Source organism: Medicago truncatula, chromosome 6 (genome assembly GCF_003473485.1).
Source record: "Medicago truncatula cultivar Jemalong A17 chromosome 6, MtrunA17r5.0-ANR, whole genome shotgun sequence".
Taxonomy (NCBI): Eukaryota; Viridiplantae; Streptophyta; class Magnoliopsida; order Fabales; family Fabaceae; genus Medicago; species Medicago truncatula.
Window position 1 is genome coordinate 34000126 of NC_053047.1, and position 15130 is coordinate 34015255.

The 15130-nt window shown below is 34.3% G+C and overlaps 2 protein-coding genes across 2 annotated transcripts; one reads left to right on the plus strand and one right to left on the minus strand.

Annotated features, from left to right (window-relative positions):
- Nucleotides 1-171: 171 nt before the first annotated feature.
- On the minus strand, nucleotides 172-6029 carry LOC25496633 (monoacylglycerol lipase). Its single transcript, XM_013597266.3, has 7 exons — nucleotides 5023-6029; nucleotides 4010-4048; nucleotides 3851-3921; nucleotides 1773-1837; nucleotides 1065-1154; nucleotides 887-979; nucleotides 172-785 (listed from the first exon to the last, which is right to left on the minus strand). The coding sequence occupies exons 1-7, from the start codon at nucleotides 5436-5438 to the stop codon at nucleotides 384-386; spliced, it is 1176 nt and encodes a 391-aa protein (XP_013452720.1). The 5' UTR covers nucleotides 5439-6029; the 3' UTR covers nucleotides 172-383.
- Nucleotides 6030-13878: 7849 nt separating this feature from the next.
- LOC25496634 (ribonuclease S-F11) lies at nucleotides 13879-14785 on the plus strand. Its single transcript, XM_013597267.2, has 2 exons — nucleotides 13879-14244; nucleotides 14348-14785. Exons 1-2 carry the CDS (start codon nucleotides 13879-13881, stop codon nucleotides 14783-14785), a joined length of 804 nt encoding a protein of 267 aa, XP_013452721.2.
- Nucleotides 14786-15130: the final 345 nt, after the last annotated feature.

Below are 15130 nucleotides of genomic sequence, written 5' to 3' on the forward strand. Positions count from 1 at the left end.
GAAATTTGAGTTCTCCATTTCGATTGGCGGGAAAACGATTTTGTTAAAACTTCAAACTCTTATTGAAATTGCGTAGTTTCGATTGACGGAGGTTTACCCACATTTAGTAACACAGACAGACAATGGCTTCACCACCAAGTCACCAACACAAAAAGATGCAACAAATGTGGATATCAAGAAATATTGGCTAGCTAGTTCATAAATAAACTTAACAGTTTATATTATATTGCCTGAAGCAAAATAAAAGTATGCCTCAGCTATATATTGCCTCAAGTGCTTTTTCTCAATTACAGCCCATAAAATTGACCACTAAATGCTGGCTCTTCATCATTTTCTTTGGTATAAAATTCCATCATATTTCCCCCTCATTGCTTTAACTAATTTCACACTCTAATATTCAACCATTGAATTATATCTTCAGTGATATCCTCTCTTTCAGGTTCAAATAGTAGATCATGTGAAAATCCTTCATACAATTTGATACTTTTGTCACTTGATGAAGCTTCTTCATACAATTTTAGTGAGGCAGTTGGATCAGTCACACAATCACCAGTGCCGTGTAGAACAAGAAATGGAACTTTCATTTTTCTTAGATTTTGCTGCAAGTAGCTTGTAATTCGAAGAATCTCATAGCCAGTTCGTACTCTAAGTGATCCGGTGCATACCAACGGGTCTGAATATTTCGCAATAAGAGCCTCCGGATCTCGACAAACTGGCAACCCTTTCTTGTATGCAGAATTACATTTTAGCGTTGGCAGCAATAGTGATGCTATTGGAGCAAGTACCTGTAATCACAAAAATAGAGATGAATAACCATAATATACTTGTGTATGTACTATAATCACTTAAATAAAAAAGTTGGACGCAAGCTGCATCGTATGCTTACCAACAAAAATGGATGAGAAGTCTCAACTCCAACTGCAGGTGATGTGAATGTAGCACCAGCTATGCAAGCTTCAATCTTTGGGTCAAGAAATGCCTATAATACGTATAGTAATGAATACATTATACTCAATTGGTTGTTGAAATTTTTCTCCTAAAGGTAAGTTTAAAAAAAATTATACCTTAAGAGTAATTGCTGCACCTGTTGAGTGTCCATAGCAGAAACATGGAAGACCAGGATTTTCAGTTATAACCTTCTCAATAAATACTTTCTGTTTATAAAAAAATACAATGATATATATATCAGAACAATGATAACTCATGTAGCAACATACAGTCCAAACTTAAATATAAATCACAATCCCTTTTAGGCCCTGTTTGAATAAGCTTATAGCATAAGCACGTATATATAAGTGCGTACGTATATATAAGTAATACGTGCTTACTTAAAAGTCATTTCTATAGCAAAAGATAAAATAAAGTCATCCTGTTTTCATATGAGATATATACTATTATCATAAGCTAACCTGAAGAGCTTATGGAAATAAGGTAAAAACAACTTCTGAATATCTTTCCATCTAAGAAGCACTGACAGACATGGACAGGCGGACATGAAATTAACACTGACACATCGACGCTGGTAATAATATGAAAAAAATGAATGAATTGAATATAATCACGAGTGTCAGTATTGTGTCGGTGTTGGCCACTAACACGTGTCATAAACTGAACACACCTTCAATCATAAGTGAAGGCGAGTCAGATTTTTATGAGCTCTATCAAACCGTCTCGCAAGTACTTATGTCAATTGATAGACTCAAATGAGTCAATTCAAACAGGGCCTTGGTTATAGAATATCCAACAAAATTCCTGGAGATACATCGACATACCAAATCAGAAACTGCATGATCAAGAGAATGGACATATCCATGCAGACCATCACTGCCACCATGACCTAAAAGATGAGATGAGATGAGTAGACATCAGTAAAACGAAATCAGGTTTGAGCTAATACCGAAAAAGAGGAGAGCAAAGTGAACAGAACACAATATACCAGATTATACAATAAATATGAGGTTTCAAAACAGACTTATATATATCATACTATTGTGAAGACAACACATCCACTTTTCATGAAACTGTCATATCATATTCTTAATTGTGTTTTGTTTTATAAGCAAATGTTAGCAATGTTAGTAGTTATGTTAGTTTCCGGGAACGAACCCGAGAACTCCTCCTTCTAACTCTTACTATGTCCCTTAAAGCTAGAATTTAACTTCGACTGCATAATCAATGTTTTTACTTTTGAAGGAGGAAAATTGATTGCGAAATGTTTCAATGTTGTCGAGCAGACTTGATTTTGACTCTAGAATTGATTCTAACTTGAAGCTCTCACATCTACAATTGATTTTTAGCCTCGAATATATTGTTCAATCCACGTATACATAAATATATCCAAACATAAAACACTTTACATTCAACTCAATTTCACAGAATCAAGTCATTCAAAATTAATTGTCACGGCAAAACCAAACACGGAGCAAGTACCCCGTTTTCATTCAAAGCCAAAACTTTATCTTGTTCTTGAAAACCAACTACTTGAATAACATAATAATCAATGTCATGTCCAAAGCCTCATCGACGAGGCACCTAGGTAGCTTAACTAGGTTAATCCTATGCTCCTTCTAAACAATAAGAAAAGCATCTACACATGCTTTCATCAAAAGACCATATAAACCTCTAATGAAACACCAAAAAATGTTCAGATAAGAAAGTGAAAGAACACTTATCTGTGTAAGACTCATGAATTTATTAATCTTAAACATATGAGTCAGACACAATTCACACAGATGATAAGCTTACTTATATACAGGAGCTTCACATGTTACTTTATCGCACAAATACGCATCTTCCTGCAACATCCAAATATAGATGCATGTTGAAGAATGATGGTCACTAAACTATTAAATAAAATGATTATCATGTAAACAAAGGATGGCATAAAATTTGTCGAAACAATTTTTCTTCACAATTTCATATTGTTTGGACTAACAGCTTAATTTACTGTTTATAACATAAGTGCTTATAAGTGCTTATGTCTAAGTTTTCTTGGAGAGCTTATGGAAGTAAGCTCAAAACAACTGATGGCATGTCATAAGCTCTCCGAAACAGTCTCAAAGGTTATGCCAGAAGATAAGCTAGCTCAAGTAAGTCAATCCAAACAGACCCTTAACAATAGGCATAACTTCAAAGACGGACATATCCCCTATATGATATAGGGGATCTATATGTTAAAATGCTCAACATAACACCGACAATTCAAATCGAAGGCATGTCTGCTGTTACACCGATACATGTAGTTACATTCAATCACTTCTATTTTCTCAAATTGTTACTAGTGTCTGTGTATGTAGGTATCAGTGTCATGTACAAGCCCGTGCTTCATAAAAATGCTTTTATGGGTTATAAAAATAATCTAGTATTGAATTATACAAATCACTTGACTTTTGCAAATTGAAATTAGCCAAACATGTACATCCATTTTCACAATGAAGAATTTCCAAGAAAATTGCTGGCCAATCTCTCTAGTACTTCTCTATCCTTAACAAACTAAACACAAAAAACCACCGAGTTCTAGCACAAGTGATTGTTGCGCCGTGTATGTGGCTGTTGTAAACTCCTGAGGTAACAAATTCGATTCCTACTGATCAAAGAACAAATTAACTAAAAAGAAAATTTGAAAAGTCTACAGTAAAAATTACACAAATATTGGTCAATGAATCATCCTCAATACCAAACAATGTAAATGTGATGTAACGACAAGATCATGACGAATGTAAATTATATTAGTAAGATTCATATAATCTTCACTATGTTAGTACCAAATTCATGAAGTATAAGTTAAAAAGCTACTACCATTTTTCAGAGTTAATACAAGCTTAATAATTATAATTTGGTTCTTACTCACCAATCCAATCCATCCCATAAACCTTGTAGCCATTAGCATTCAGCTGCTTTGCAAAATTATTATATCGTCCGCTGTTAGAGAATAAAGGAAATCACTTCAGGAAAACAAGAAGCAATAGAAAAAAATCAAATTACTTAGAAATTGTCTAAAATTACAAACCTGTGTTCATTAAGACCATGCATAAGAATAACAAGTCCCCTGCACAAAGTAGGTAACATATCAGTCAATACTGTAAAATAGCGACGCTATAACACTTAAGTATATAGCAGAATTTGAACTAATTGCTATTGTTCTGCAATTCGCTATTTAGTACAAACTGTTGTCAAATTGCGGTTATAGAAACATGATTATCATATTAACTTCAAGGGACAAAAATTGTGAATGTCATGCTTTTGTTTTTGGCAATAAAAACAAAGCCAAACCCTACCTGGTGGAAAATGTTAGACTACTGTTTGTTGTTTTTATGCTACAACAAATTATTTGTTTTCAAGAAATAAAAAATTAACAAGTCAGAATATGCAATCAACATGAGAAACATGAGATATTTACAGATACCACTTATCAAGGTTACAAAAAAAGGTCCGCAACCGCGATTTTGGATATGGTGTCAAGATTTGTTTATGTCACTATAACTGCAATAACAGCAGCATCACCTATACTGGACCAGAGATAAGGGACCATGACTTCAATTAAGGTAAGGGACCTCTCAAATAGTTTTACATCAAAACAAGTACAGAAATTAAAATCTTTAGAAACCAACAAAACAATCAAGAGATTAACCCTTATGATTATTATCAGGAGAAAGCTGAAATATACACAAAAGAAACAGAACATTCACCATGAAACAAACAAGGCCTTAATTTTCCATTTTCCTGTTTTGTAGCTGTCACAAAACTTTTTTCTTTCTTCATCATATATCTATATCCCTGTATGGATAAATTAAAAATGACGCATAAACTATGAACAGGGACACGTAGGTGTCAGACACAACACGTGTCTGATCTGATACGGAGACACGCCTAATCCTGTCTCCTAATCCTAGAAGTGTCCGTGCCTCGTAGCTCATAAATCATAATTTTTCAAACACAAGGTCAATAGACTCAAACAAAATTATTTGATTATTATAATAATAAAAACTATGATTATTGAAGAATCCAAACCTATAAACATACCTAATCTTAACAGAAAGAGGAGTCCAACATTGTGTGAAAATTATATCACCCCTTTTGGTTCCAAAAAGCCAATACTCCCTCAAACATTTCTCATCACCATCCTCCAAAACTCTCCTTATAGCCAATTCCCTCCTCATCATAGGATCCAACACCTTCATGGAAACCACACCAACACCACCACCACTCTTCCATGGCACAATCTTTGCCGGAACGCGCACCACCGTGCCTTTCCGATGATGATGACAACACTCATGATTTTGTATCTTCTCTTCTTTTTCAACAGGAGATACCCTTCTTCTCCCTCTAAATGGTAACAAAAGTACCATAACAATAGCTGATATTAACACAAAAAGACTCTTCAATGCTCTTAATGAAAAATAGGCGCTTTCTTTTAACATAAACGCCTCGGTAGCCATTTTTTCTTGTTGATTCAATCACCCTTTTGAATTCTCTCAACAATCCCTTCTTCAAAATATATTTTTTCTTCTTCCAAAAAAATCATAAAAATTTATGAAAAGGAAGAAAAAAACAACAGATGTTTTTATGTTCGTCTTAGGTTGTTATTATGGTAAAAATAGTTTTGATGTTTTTGCCAAATATAGTAAACCTAAAACTGGATATTAATTATTTTCAGCAAATATAATAAACCTAAAACTGGATATTAATTATTTTCAGATGAAAAATATTAATATTAATGAAGATGATAAGAAAAAAGAACGTAAGAGAAGATATAGCTATAGAATAGGATCAATGTTTTGTGTTTGTTGTTTTGTTTCGGTTGATGAAAAACCTTTGTTTGTGTTTGAAGATGTTCTTGTTTTTTTGTTGTAAAATAAGATATGAATAGAATGGAAGTGTTTTTCTTTGTTGTTTTGAAGGTATTGTAGAATGATGATTATTGGTTTGAGGAAGTGGCACATGTGATGTGAGGGAGAAACGTTGGAATGAAGAAAGTATATAAAGATGACACATGGAATTCGAGAACATTTTTCGAGGAGAGAAGATTGAGATTAATATGAACCAGTTAAAAATTATTGTTATATGTTTCATCTAGAATCATCCTTGAAATATGGGGCGAATCGCCTACTATCAATTTTGTTTAGATTTTGTCTCATCATGTCACGCTTTTTTTGTTCAACCATTGCACTATGATACAATCACATTATCATGTCATCGAAATTTATTTAACTAATAACTGGTGGCTATAAATTTGATAAATCTATGAGGTTGATTACTCGTATGAGTTTATTGTGCTTACAGATGCTTGCTATGAAGCGATATCTCTTGGAGGGACACGTCCGAGCTTTAGCGAGCCTTTCTTGAGGGCACCTGTGCCTTTAGGAATGTAGATGGTCCACAATCTCCCAAACACGAGTCTTAGGCAAGACGAAGTGGTGAGGGCGTATGAACGAGTTGGCTTATTTTGAAGATTGCTAGGGTGAGTCGTTTGGTATATGATCAAACGACTTAGATTTCATGACCTTTCGTTGGTAGTGACGTGTTCGAATCCTTGCGCTTGTTGACACATGTCTCCAATCGCTGTTAAATCCAGCATGATTTTCGAGGCGACTTTAAATGATGGGTTTATAAAGGGTTTTGTCTCTTCTCTTCTTCCATTTTTCATTTACCCTTTCTTCGCTTTTTTTGCTTCCGGACTTTCTCCTTCAACGACGCGAGCTCTCTTCGGTTGATTTCTCGAATCTCGAAGCCTTTTCTCAATCTCTTCTAGATATTCTCTTGTTTCCTTACTCTCATTTTTCGAATTTCGCATTTGTGTAGCGATGGTTTTGATTAGAGAATGTGACGAAATGGGTAGGATTATATCTCCAGTTACTAGTGACAAAAAATCTAGGTTGTGGGAAGATAGCATGAACAATGCAACCATGCAGATGGATCGGTTAACTAGGCTGTTTTTGAACAGGGCTATTTTGGTTACGCGATAATATGTGATTCGTCGAGTAGTAGTGGTAGTGATAGCGATAGCTCCGACAGTGATTGTGTTCTCCTGTATTCTACTTCAGGACCAGATCTTAGGAAGGAGGTTTGTTGCTATATTCCTTCACAACCATTTCGTAGGGGAGATGATATATATCTTATGTCCTCGAGTGATTTAGAAATGGAAGCTTTTGCAAATGATGTTCTTCGGCCGATTTCCCTTTTTACTGAGCCGAAAGACATTACCTTTTTTTCGGAGTAAGTTGTCTATCTCGTCCATTGGACATGAGGAAGATGTAATCGTGACACCTTGCATTCCGGGCGAAAAGGTTTGTATTCAATGCCCCAAGGGCGTGAAAGACGAAATGTACCATATGTACGCTGCGGTCTTGGAGGAGTTCAGGGTAAAAATTCCTTTCACTCCTTTTGAGATGGATGTGCTTAGAGTTGGGCGTTCATCCGTGGCTTTGAGATTCTTTGTGAAGCCTTAGAGTAATATGGAAGTGATCTAGAATTGGATCGAGGATTATCAGGGCCATCCCTATGAAACTAGAGGCTCGGCTCTCATAGTAAAAATAGACCCCTAATAAAAAAAAGCGTACAATTTTTTTAAAAGATTAATCTTCTATTTAAATTGAAAAATAACACACGTATAATGATTATTAGCCACCGAAATCAAAATTAGCAATTATTTTTACTAAAGACGTGTTTTTTAACTTAGAAATAGAAACATGGAACATGATTTTTTTATTTAGAAATTGAAACATGAAACATGTTTATTTTTCTTTTTTCAGTGGGGGTGGGGATATTGAGCAATAATTTTTTTCTTGAGGCCCATCACTTTGAGAAGCCCAGCTCAATTGAGATCTTTGCACTCCCTAAAGAACGGCCCTGAGGATCATAAGAAGGAGGGAGTCACCATCATAGTAAAGGATAGAATTATGCTCTTTAGCCAAAACTTTTTGCTCATTCCCAACTAAAAAGACCAAAATGCCCCTGCGTGAGTTAACTCCCGCAACTTAAGTTAACTCACGCTAGCGCAAATCTTAGCATGAGTTAACTCACGCTAGTGTAAATCTCTGTGTAAATCTCTGCGTGAGTTAACTCACGCAGATTTAACACTAACGTGAGTTAACATGCGTAGGACTATTTCGGTAAGTTCAGTTAAAAATGAGAAAAAACTTTTGGGTAAAGAGCAAAATTCTAAATGATATTCTAGAAAGGCCTTTTGATATGTACAAAGCCCTTAGGAACATAGTCTGCGACCCATAAGGAGCCTAAGCAAAAGGCACCTCTAAAGGTAATGATGGGAAAATTGGGCATCTACACGAAATCATATCAAATACTTCTTTTGTTCTCAATTATAAATAAATTTAACTTTTTAGGTTCCTTCAATTAATGATGTATATGGTTCATATTATAGACCACATACATCATTAATTAAACGAACCTAAAAAGTCAAATTTGCTTATAATTGAGAACGAAGGAGTAGTAAAGTAGTAAATTATATTCGATACATGGATTGTCGTTCAACTTGGTAATTAGAGGAATTTATTAGAAGTAAAGAATTTATAAAAGACGAAGTTGTTTGTTGGGTTTTAATTGTCTTTCCCAAATTAATATTAGGTATCATGATTCAGAAGTATAACGACGATTAAGGAATCCTTGAATGATATCCCCTTTCTTCTTTGTTAGAATCAACTTGGTTGATTATTAGTTTATGACTTGTCCTTCAATTTAAGAAAGTGGGACAAGACCCCGTGATGAATGAATGGAAGTTTTATCTTAATATCGTCGCAATTCAAATAGCTGCAATTACGGCTTTCCCTTAATATGAGTCGTAGGCTCGTATTTGATTCAATTAAAATAATTTTATTTACAAAATAAGCAATTTACTACTATCGGGTTTGGACAGAATTAGGGTTGTCAATCCTAATATGATCCATTTAAGATGTGGTATTAAAACAAACATATACAAATTAAACCAGACACTTGAATCATAAATTGTATAAAAACTTTATTAATTCAATCCCGCAAATAAGAAGGGTTTCACCGTGAAACCTTAATCAAAGAGATTTAGTTGCACATGACAACAAACATAATTACAAAGCAATATAAAAACATACCTTAGAGAGAACAAGAGGAGGATGGAGATCATTTTCCTTGAAGATCTGATGCTTAACCCTTGCCTTGTGCCTCTAGCTTTCTGAATGAATAAGAGAGAGCAAGGGTCGCTATTTATAATACATCATAATTTAAGGATTAAGAGAAGAAAACTAGGGGTTTTTCCACTAAAACAACTTGAAAAACAAGCAATCAGCCTGCCTGCAAGGCATGCACATGGCACATGAAGTGGTGTGCAAGGGTGCATGGTCTGTATGCATATGTGCATCGAGCAACAACTCATGTGCAAATTTTGCAGTTTTCGTTCTTTTTCGAGCGTTGTTCCGTCTTGCAATGCCTTGAAACTTGAAATGAATTTTCTTTACTTTGTATTGTCTTCAAAAACCTTCTAAGAACCATTGATCTTCAATCTTCATATCCTCGATCTTTCACGTGGTATCTTGTTTTGCCGATTTGCATGATTTCTCACTAAAAACACTCATAACACCTATGAAATTACATGATTTAGGATAAAATCGAATTACAACGACTTGAATGAAAAAACAACATTGCTATAAGTGTGAAAGCTAGAGTACGGAATTTGACGAATAATAATTTTCTTAACTAATAATACAATTACTAAAAGAGCCCCACTTTCCACAATACATGGGATGGTTGGTTAAAAGCAGTGCATTAACATATTCGTTGAGATTCGTCTTCCATTTTTCTGTACTACCAAGCATTATCCATGCAAAAATGTTCCTAAAACCATTGACAAGTCCTCTAAATGACATACTAATTTCCTTCATTTGATTTTATATTTCTTTTTTATTTTACAAAAACTTTTTTAATAAAATTAATAAGTTGGATTATGCTTTTTATGTTTGATTTTATATTCTCTTTTTTATTTTACAAAAAATTTCTTTATAGGTTTAAATAGGTCATTCGTCCATGCAAATCTAGGTCATTTGAATTTTTGTCCATTGTTATACCCTGATTTTGGACCTAAAAATACTCGTTCAAATTTCTTTTCTAACACTGATATTTGTCAATTCTCTGTTATTTTACTTTGAACCCTTACTCTCTTTTCAAGCGTATTTTACTGCCTCTGTCTGTCTTTTCTTGCATTACAAGTCGTTTAAGCTCTCTCAGAAACATCGCATTACCTTTTCTTGCATTTTATTTCAAAAAATCATACAAAAGGGTATTTTGGTCATTTCCTGCAGTGGAACCCATTTTAGTCCCTGTGTTTGCCTCTGAGTCTTTTCAATTTGTCTGTACAAATCATTGTTGAGTCTTTGTTTAAAAAAATCATTTCAAAAATTGCATCTGAGTTAGTTTGGGTCAGTTTAGTCTCTGGGGGCATTTTGGTCTTTTCCTGTCAAAATTTCGACAGGGAGGTATTTTAAAATACCTCATGTCAGTAATTGGTTCGTTTTAGTCCTTTTGTTGATTTTATTTTTTGTTTCACTTTACGTTTTTCCAAATTACCAATTTTAATCCAATTTTATTTTAATTTGCATTTTAATCCAAAACTTTTTAAAATTGCATTTTTAGGTCCTTTTTTAATTGTAGTCCAGTCCTCCGTTTCTCTTATTTTTGCAGGAAGGTCCCTAAGTCCAAAAACAGGTGGCATTGCCCCATTGGTCCAAGAATACACATGGCAGGCTATAAATAACACACAGTGTCAGAAATTCCACACAGATCCATTCATTCCACGCCACATCACCAAAAACAGAATCAGTTTTTCTCTCTCTTGTCAGTTAGATCAAAACCCAGAAAATCACAAAGAACACAGAACATTCATGAACCCTAGAATTTCAGAATCACAATTCATCAACAATTTCCACTAAATTTGTTCAGTTCTCAGTGATTCTTCAAAGAATCATCATCATTGAACTGAAATCTCTACAATTCAAGTGCGAATCCGTCACCGTTTGGCGACAAATCCAAGCACGATCGCAGAGAATCCGTGAGAAGAAAAGAGAAAGAAGACGAAGAAGATTGAACCGGCGAAGAAGAAGAAGGAACAACACCGATCTATTTTCGGTTTTCACACAAAGGATCAACAAACCGCACCAAGATTCAAGTTTCCAAAGATTCCAGTTCGAGATCTCCAATCAAAATCTCAGGTAAACGCGCAAACTTCATCTCTCTCATGCTTAAGAACAATAACAAGAACGAATCAGCGTAGTTCTTTAAGGTTCTAAAAAGTTTCATTCAAAAACTGAAAACCTAAAAGAAAACATTTCCAAAACCGTAAAAGTTTTAGATCTACGTCGATTCAAACTTTATTTGTGAAAACCAGTGCCAAAATCATGCTTAGAATAGAGAGACGAATCGAGTGGGGTAAAAAAATTTAGGTTTCTGGAGGTTTAGGTCAGAATCTGGGTGTGCTCGCCGGAGAAGATGAAGATTCCGGTGAACCTTGAAGGTTCCGGCCGATCTTCATCTTCCTCAGCCGTTTCTTTCAGAAACCGGCAAAGGCGAGAAGAGAGAAGCAAGAACCTAGTGAGAGAAGACGAGAGAAGAGAGAGAAAGGATTGGTAAAAATGAAAAAAAACCGGCCTCAACACCTTTATATAAGCCAGTGAACCGGACCGGTCCAAGACCGTTCCAATCCCCTTCATTCCTGGCCGTTGGATCTAGGGTTTCCCTTTCTGGATCAATCCAACGCTCCCTGTGCATCCAGATCCGTGGGTTATGGGCTTGGGCTTGCAGTTTGTTTGTTTCTGCGTTCTTTTATTTTTTTTTGCTATGCGCACCTCCTGTTTTTGCTATGTGAACCTCCTGTTTGCTCTTATTTTCTCATAAAAATTCCTAAAAAATTTCTATGTGCTTCTTGATATGTTTCTGATACTTTTGTGATGCTTTTCACATGTTAAAAAAATAATAAAAAAATAGGTGTTATTTTCTTGATTAATTTGTTCTTTTTGGCATAATTTTGTGAATTTCTTGCCATATTTTTCTTCATAAATTTTGGCACATGTTATGAACAATTAGTATGCAATTTTATGTTAAATGTGATGTTGATTTTATGATTGTGCTACTGTTTTGGTATGATTTGTGTGTTTCTTGCATTTTAAGCAACTTTTCTTCTCATTATGTCTTGGTTATTCTCATCATTTCTTTACCATTTCATTTCATATTCAATTGATTGCTTTTTCCTATCATTCATGTTATATTTTTCATCTTGTTTTGCTAACATTGTTGACTCATGTTTCACTCATCTCATAGCATCTTACCACATCATTCTCATTTCTATTAGATTAGGTTTTATTTCTTGCAATTTTTCTTTTTTGTATTTCCAATGGTTATGTAATATTTTAGGCTAGTTTAAATTCATCTTTTAAATCCTTGCAAGACCATAGCATGTATTTAGGACTCGATGTAAAGGACTATGGACACTATAAGTGATGTACACCGACACAAGCACCGACACATGCACACACCCCACATGGATATTCTAGATGCATGATTAGGGGATGTATGTTTAGATGTATGCTTAGGTTTTATAACACTTAGACAAAAATCATTTTTCCCAAAAAATGTGAATAACCTCACTTGAAAACTTTTTTTCCAAAATAGGAGTCAAAACTCCTCATTTTCCTTTTATTTTCTTAAGTAAAAATCTTAACGAATTTTAATCATACTTAGACTTTATTTTGCAAAATAGCTAATTCCACCTCACATTTTCCAAATCTCATGCCCTTGAGGCCTCTCATCTCCATTCTTCAAAATTCCTGTTTTTTCTTTTCAAACTTAAAATCAACCAATAAAAAAAACAAAAAAAACAATTTTTGAGAATGAACTACGTTTGGTTTTGATCCCTTAAAAGGGTACGTAGGCAATGAGTCAGAACTCCTCCAAGCCAAATAAAATAAAATCTCAATCATCTTCTCTCCCCCCATTCTTCACTCAAATAAAACTTCTTTTTCAATAAGTAGGCAATAAAAGTAAAGCGTAAAAATAAACTTAGGAGAACGGTTCTTATGGAATACCATAATCGTTCCGGGTGCCTAACACCTTCCCGTAGCGAAAACGACCCCCGAACTTAGACTCTAAGGGTTTTTTCTCAATTTTGCCCTTCCCAAGAAAAAATAGAGAATATCAAAGATTGAAAGGTTCAAGCCTAATTAATGACTTGACACCCGAAAATCGTGACAACATCCATGAAGTTACTAATCCTTTCAATCTACCACTGCAAATATAAATCATTTGAAAAATGGTCCTAATTACATCTGATTAGTAACTTCAGGGACGAAAATTCAAATGACCTATATTTGCAGTGACAAAGACTTATTTAAGCCAACCACCTCGCCCAATCATGCACCACGTCGCTAATGACAACCCACCTCAGCAAAAAAAAAAAAAAAAATTAGGACCAAAAGTCAAATGATTAATATTTGCAGTGGCGGATTGGAAGGATTAATAACTTCATGGACGAAAATTCAAATGACTTATATTTGCAGGGACGAAAAACCTATTTAAGCCTTCTTTATAAAATAAAGTGAACTTTATTAAGTTAAAAGGGTCATATCTAAAGTGGATAGGTCCAGAATAACATCATGGATTTCTTTAATCTAAATCCAGTTGTGATCTTAGTAGAGTCAAGGGATTGACCTTCACTTATTATGAGTCAATTTTTTTTTGCCAGTAATAGTAATTTTTGTTTAGAAATAAAATAATTAAATTGACCAAAAAAATAAATAATAATAATAATTAAAAAGAAAAAGTCATCGGAGCTGTGAGTATATATAAATACTAACATCAACATAAGCCATTGATAATAAGTTCAATTTTCAAAACAAAATGAAGATGAATCATCTCATTATTTGTATCTTTTTTGCTATAACAATTTTTTTATGTAATGCTGCTGAGGATGCTTCAATTGCAAAGCCTTTTCTACCATCTCCAACACAATTCCTCCCATCAGCCTTGGAGGAACCTGATGTGAGAAAAGGTAGGAAAAAGCCTCCACCACCTCCTCGATCACCACCCCCACCCCCACCACTTCTTGAATTTAACCACTTTAAGCTCGCTGAAACTTGGCCACCGACATTTTGTAAGATTAATACTTGTATCGATGATTATAGGCCAATGAAGTTTATCATACACGGACTTTGGCCAGGTGATTTAACAGATTGCGACCCAGATAAAAAGATGAAACCAGATTATGAAAAGGTAAGCTATATTTTATTTGTTCACATTTATTTTTACTTTAACTTGCATGCATGCATGATCAAGAATTAACTTATCTTTTTTTTTTTTTGATTTATTTTACCAGCTTAGTGGAATATATCCTAAACTCATTGAAGATTGGCCAAATTTACATAAAGTTAAAAATAAGTTTCCAGTGGAAACAAACAAAGAGTTATGGTTTTTTGAGTGGTATAAGCATGGAACTTGTTCAGCCCAGCTGTTCACCTTTCCTGAATACATGGGCATGGCAATACAACTCTACGGTAATAAGCATAATATAGTGTTGATCCTTCGAAATGCGGGAATTAAACCTGGTGGAAAGTATTCTCGAGATGAAATTTCTGATGCGATAAGCAAGCACATTAAGTTCACGCCACAGATTCAATGTAAGAAGATTGGACAAATTTCTTATTTATTAGAAGTAAGATTTTGCTTCACTGCAAGCAAAGATCCACAGTACATTAATTGTGATGGACATGGTTCTCTTTTCGGTCAAGAATGCGATGCTGAGGTGCATTTCTGAAAATTTCATAATAATATATAAATAAAAGACGGAGCAATATAGTGCTTCGGTTCCTTTTTAGTCATGATATTGTACCCTTCCTCTTTTTCCATAAACAAGTAAACGAATCAAACATATATATAATATGTATCTGAAACGAGTTTTGGATTCTTTTTACATAGAATCTTATGTATAAAACAGAATAAGTTTAGAGTTCGCTGAAATCATGGTTTTGTAATCAAATTCTGATATGCGCCGGTCGAAAATACACAATTTTGATAAACATATATATTGCGAATTCGTTGAAAATCACATCAATAAAATATTTTATGTGTGGAACAAATTAATCAAACAACTAAAACAACG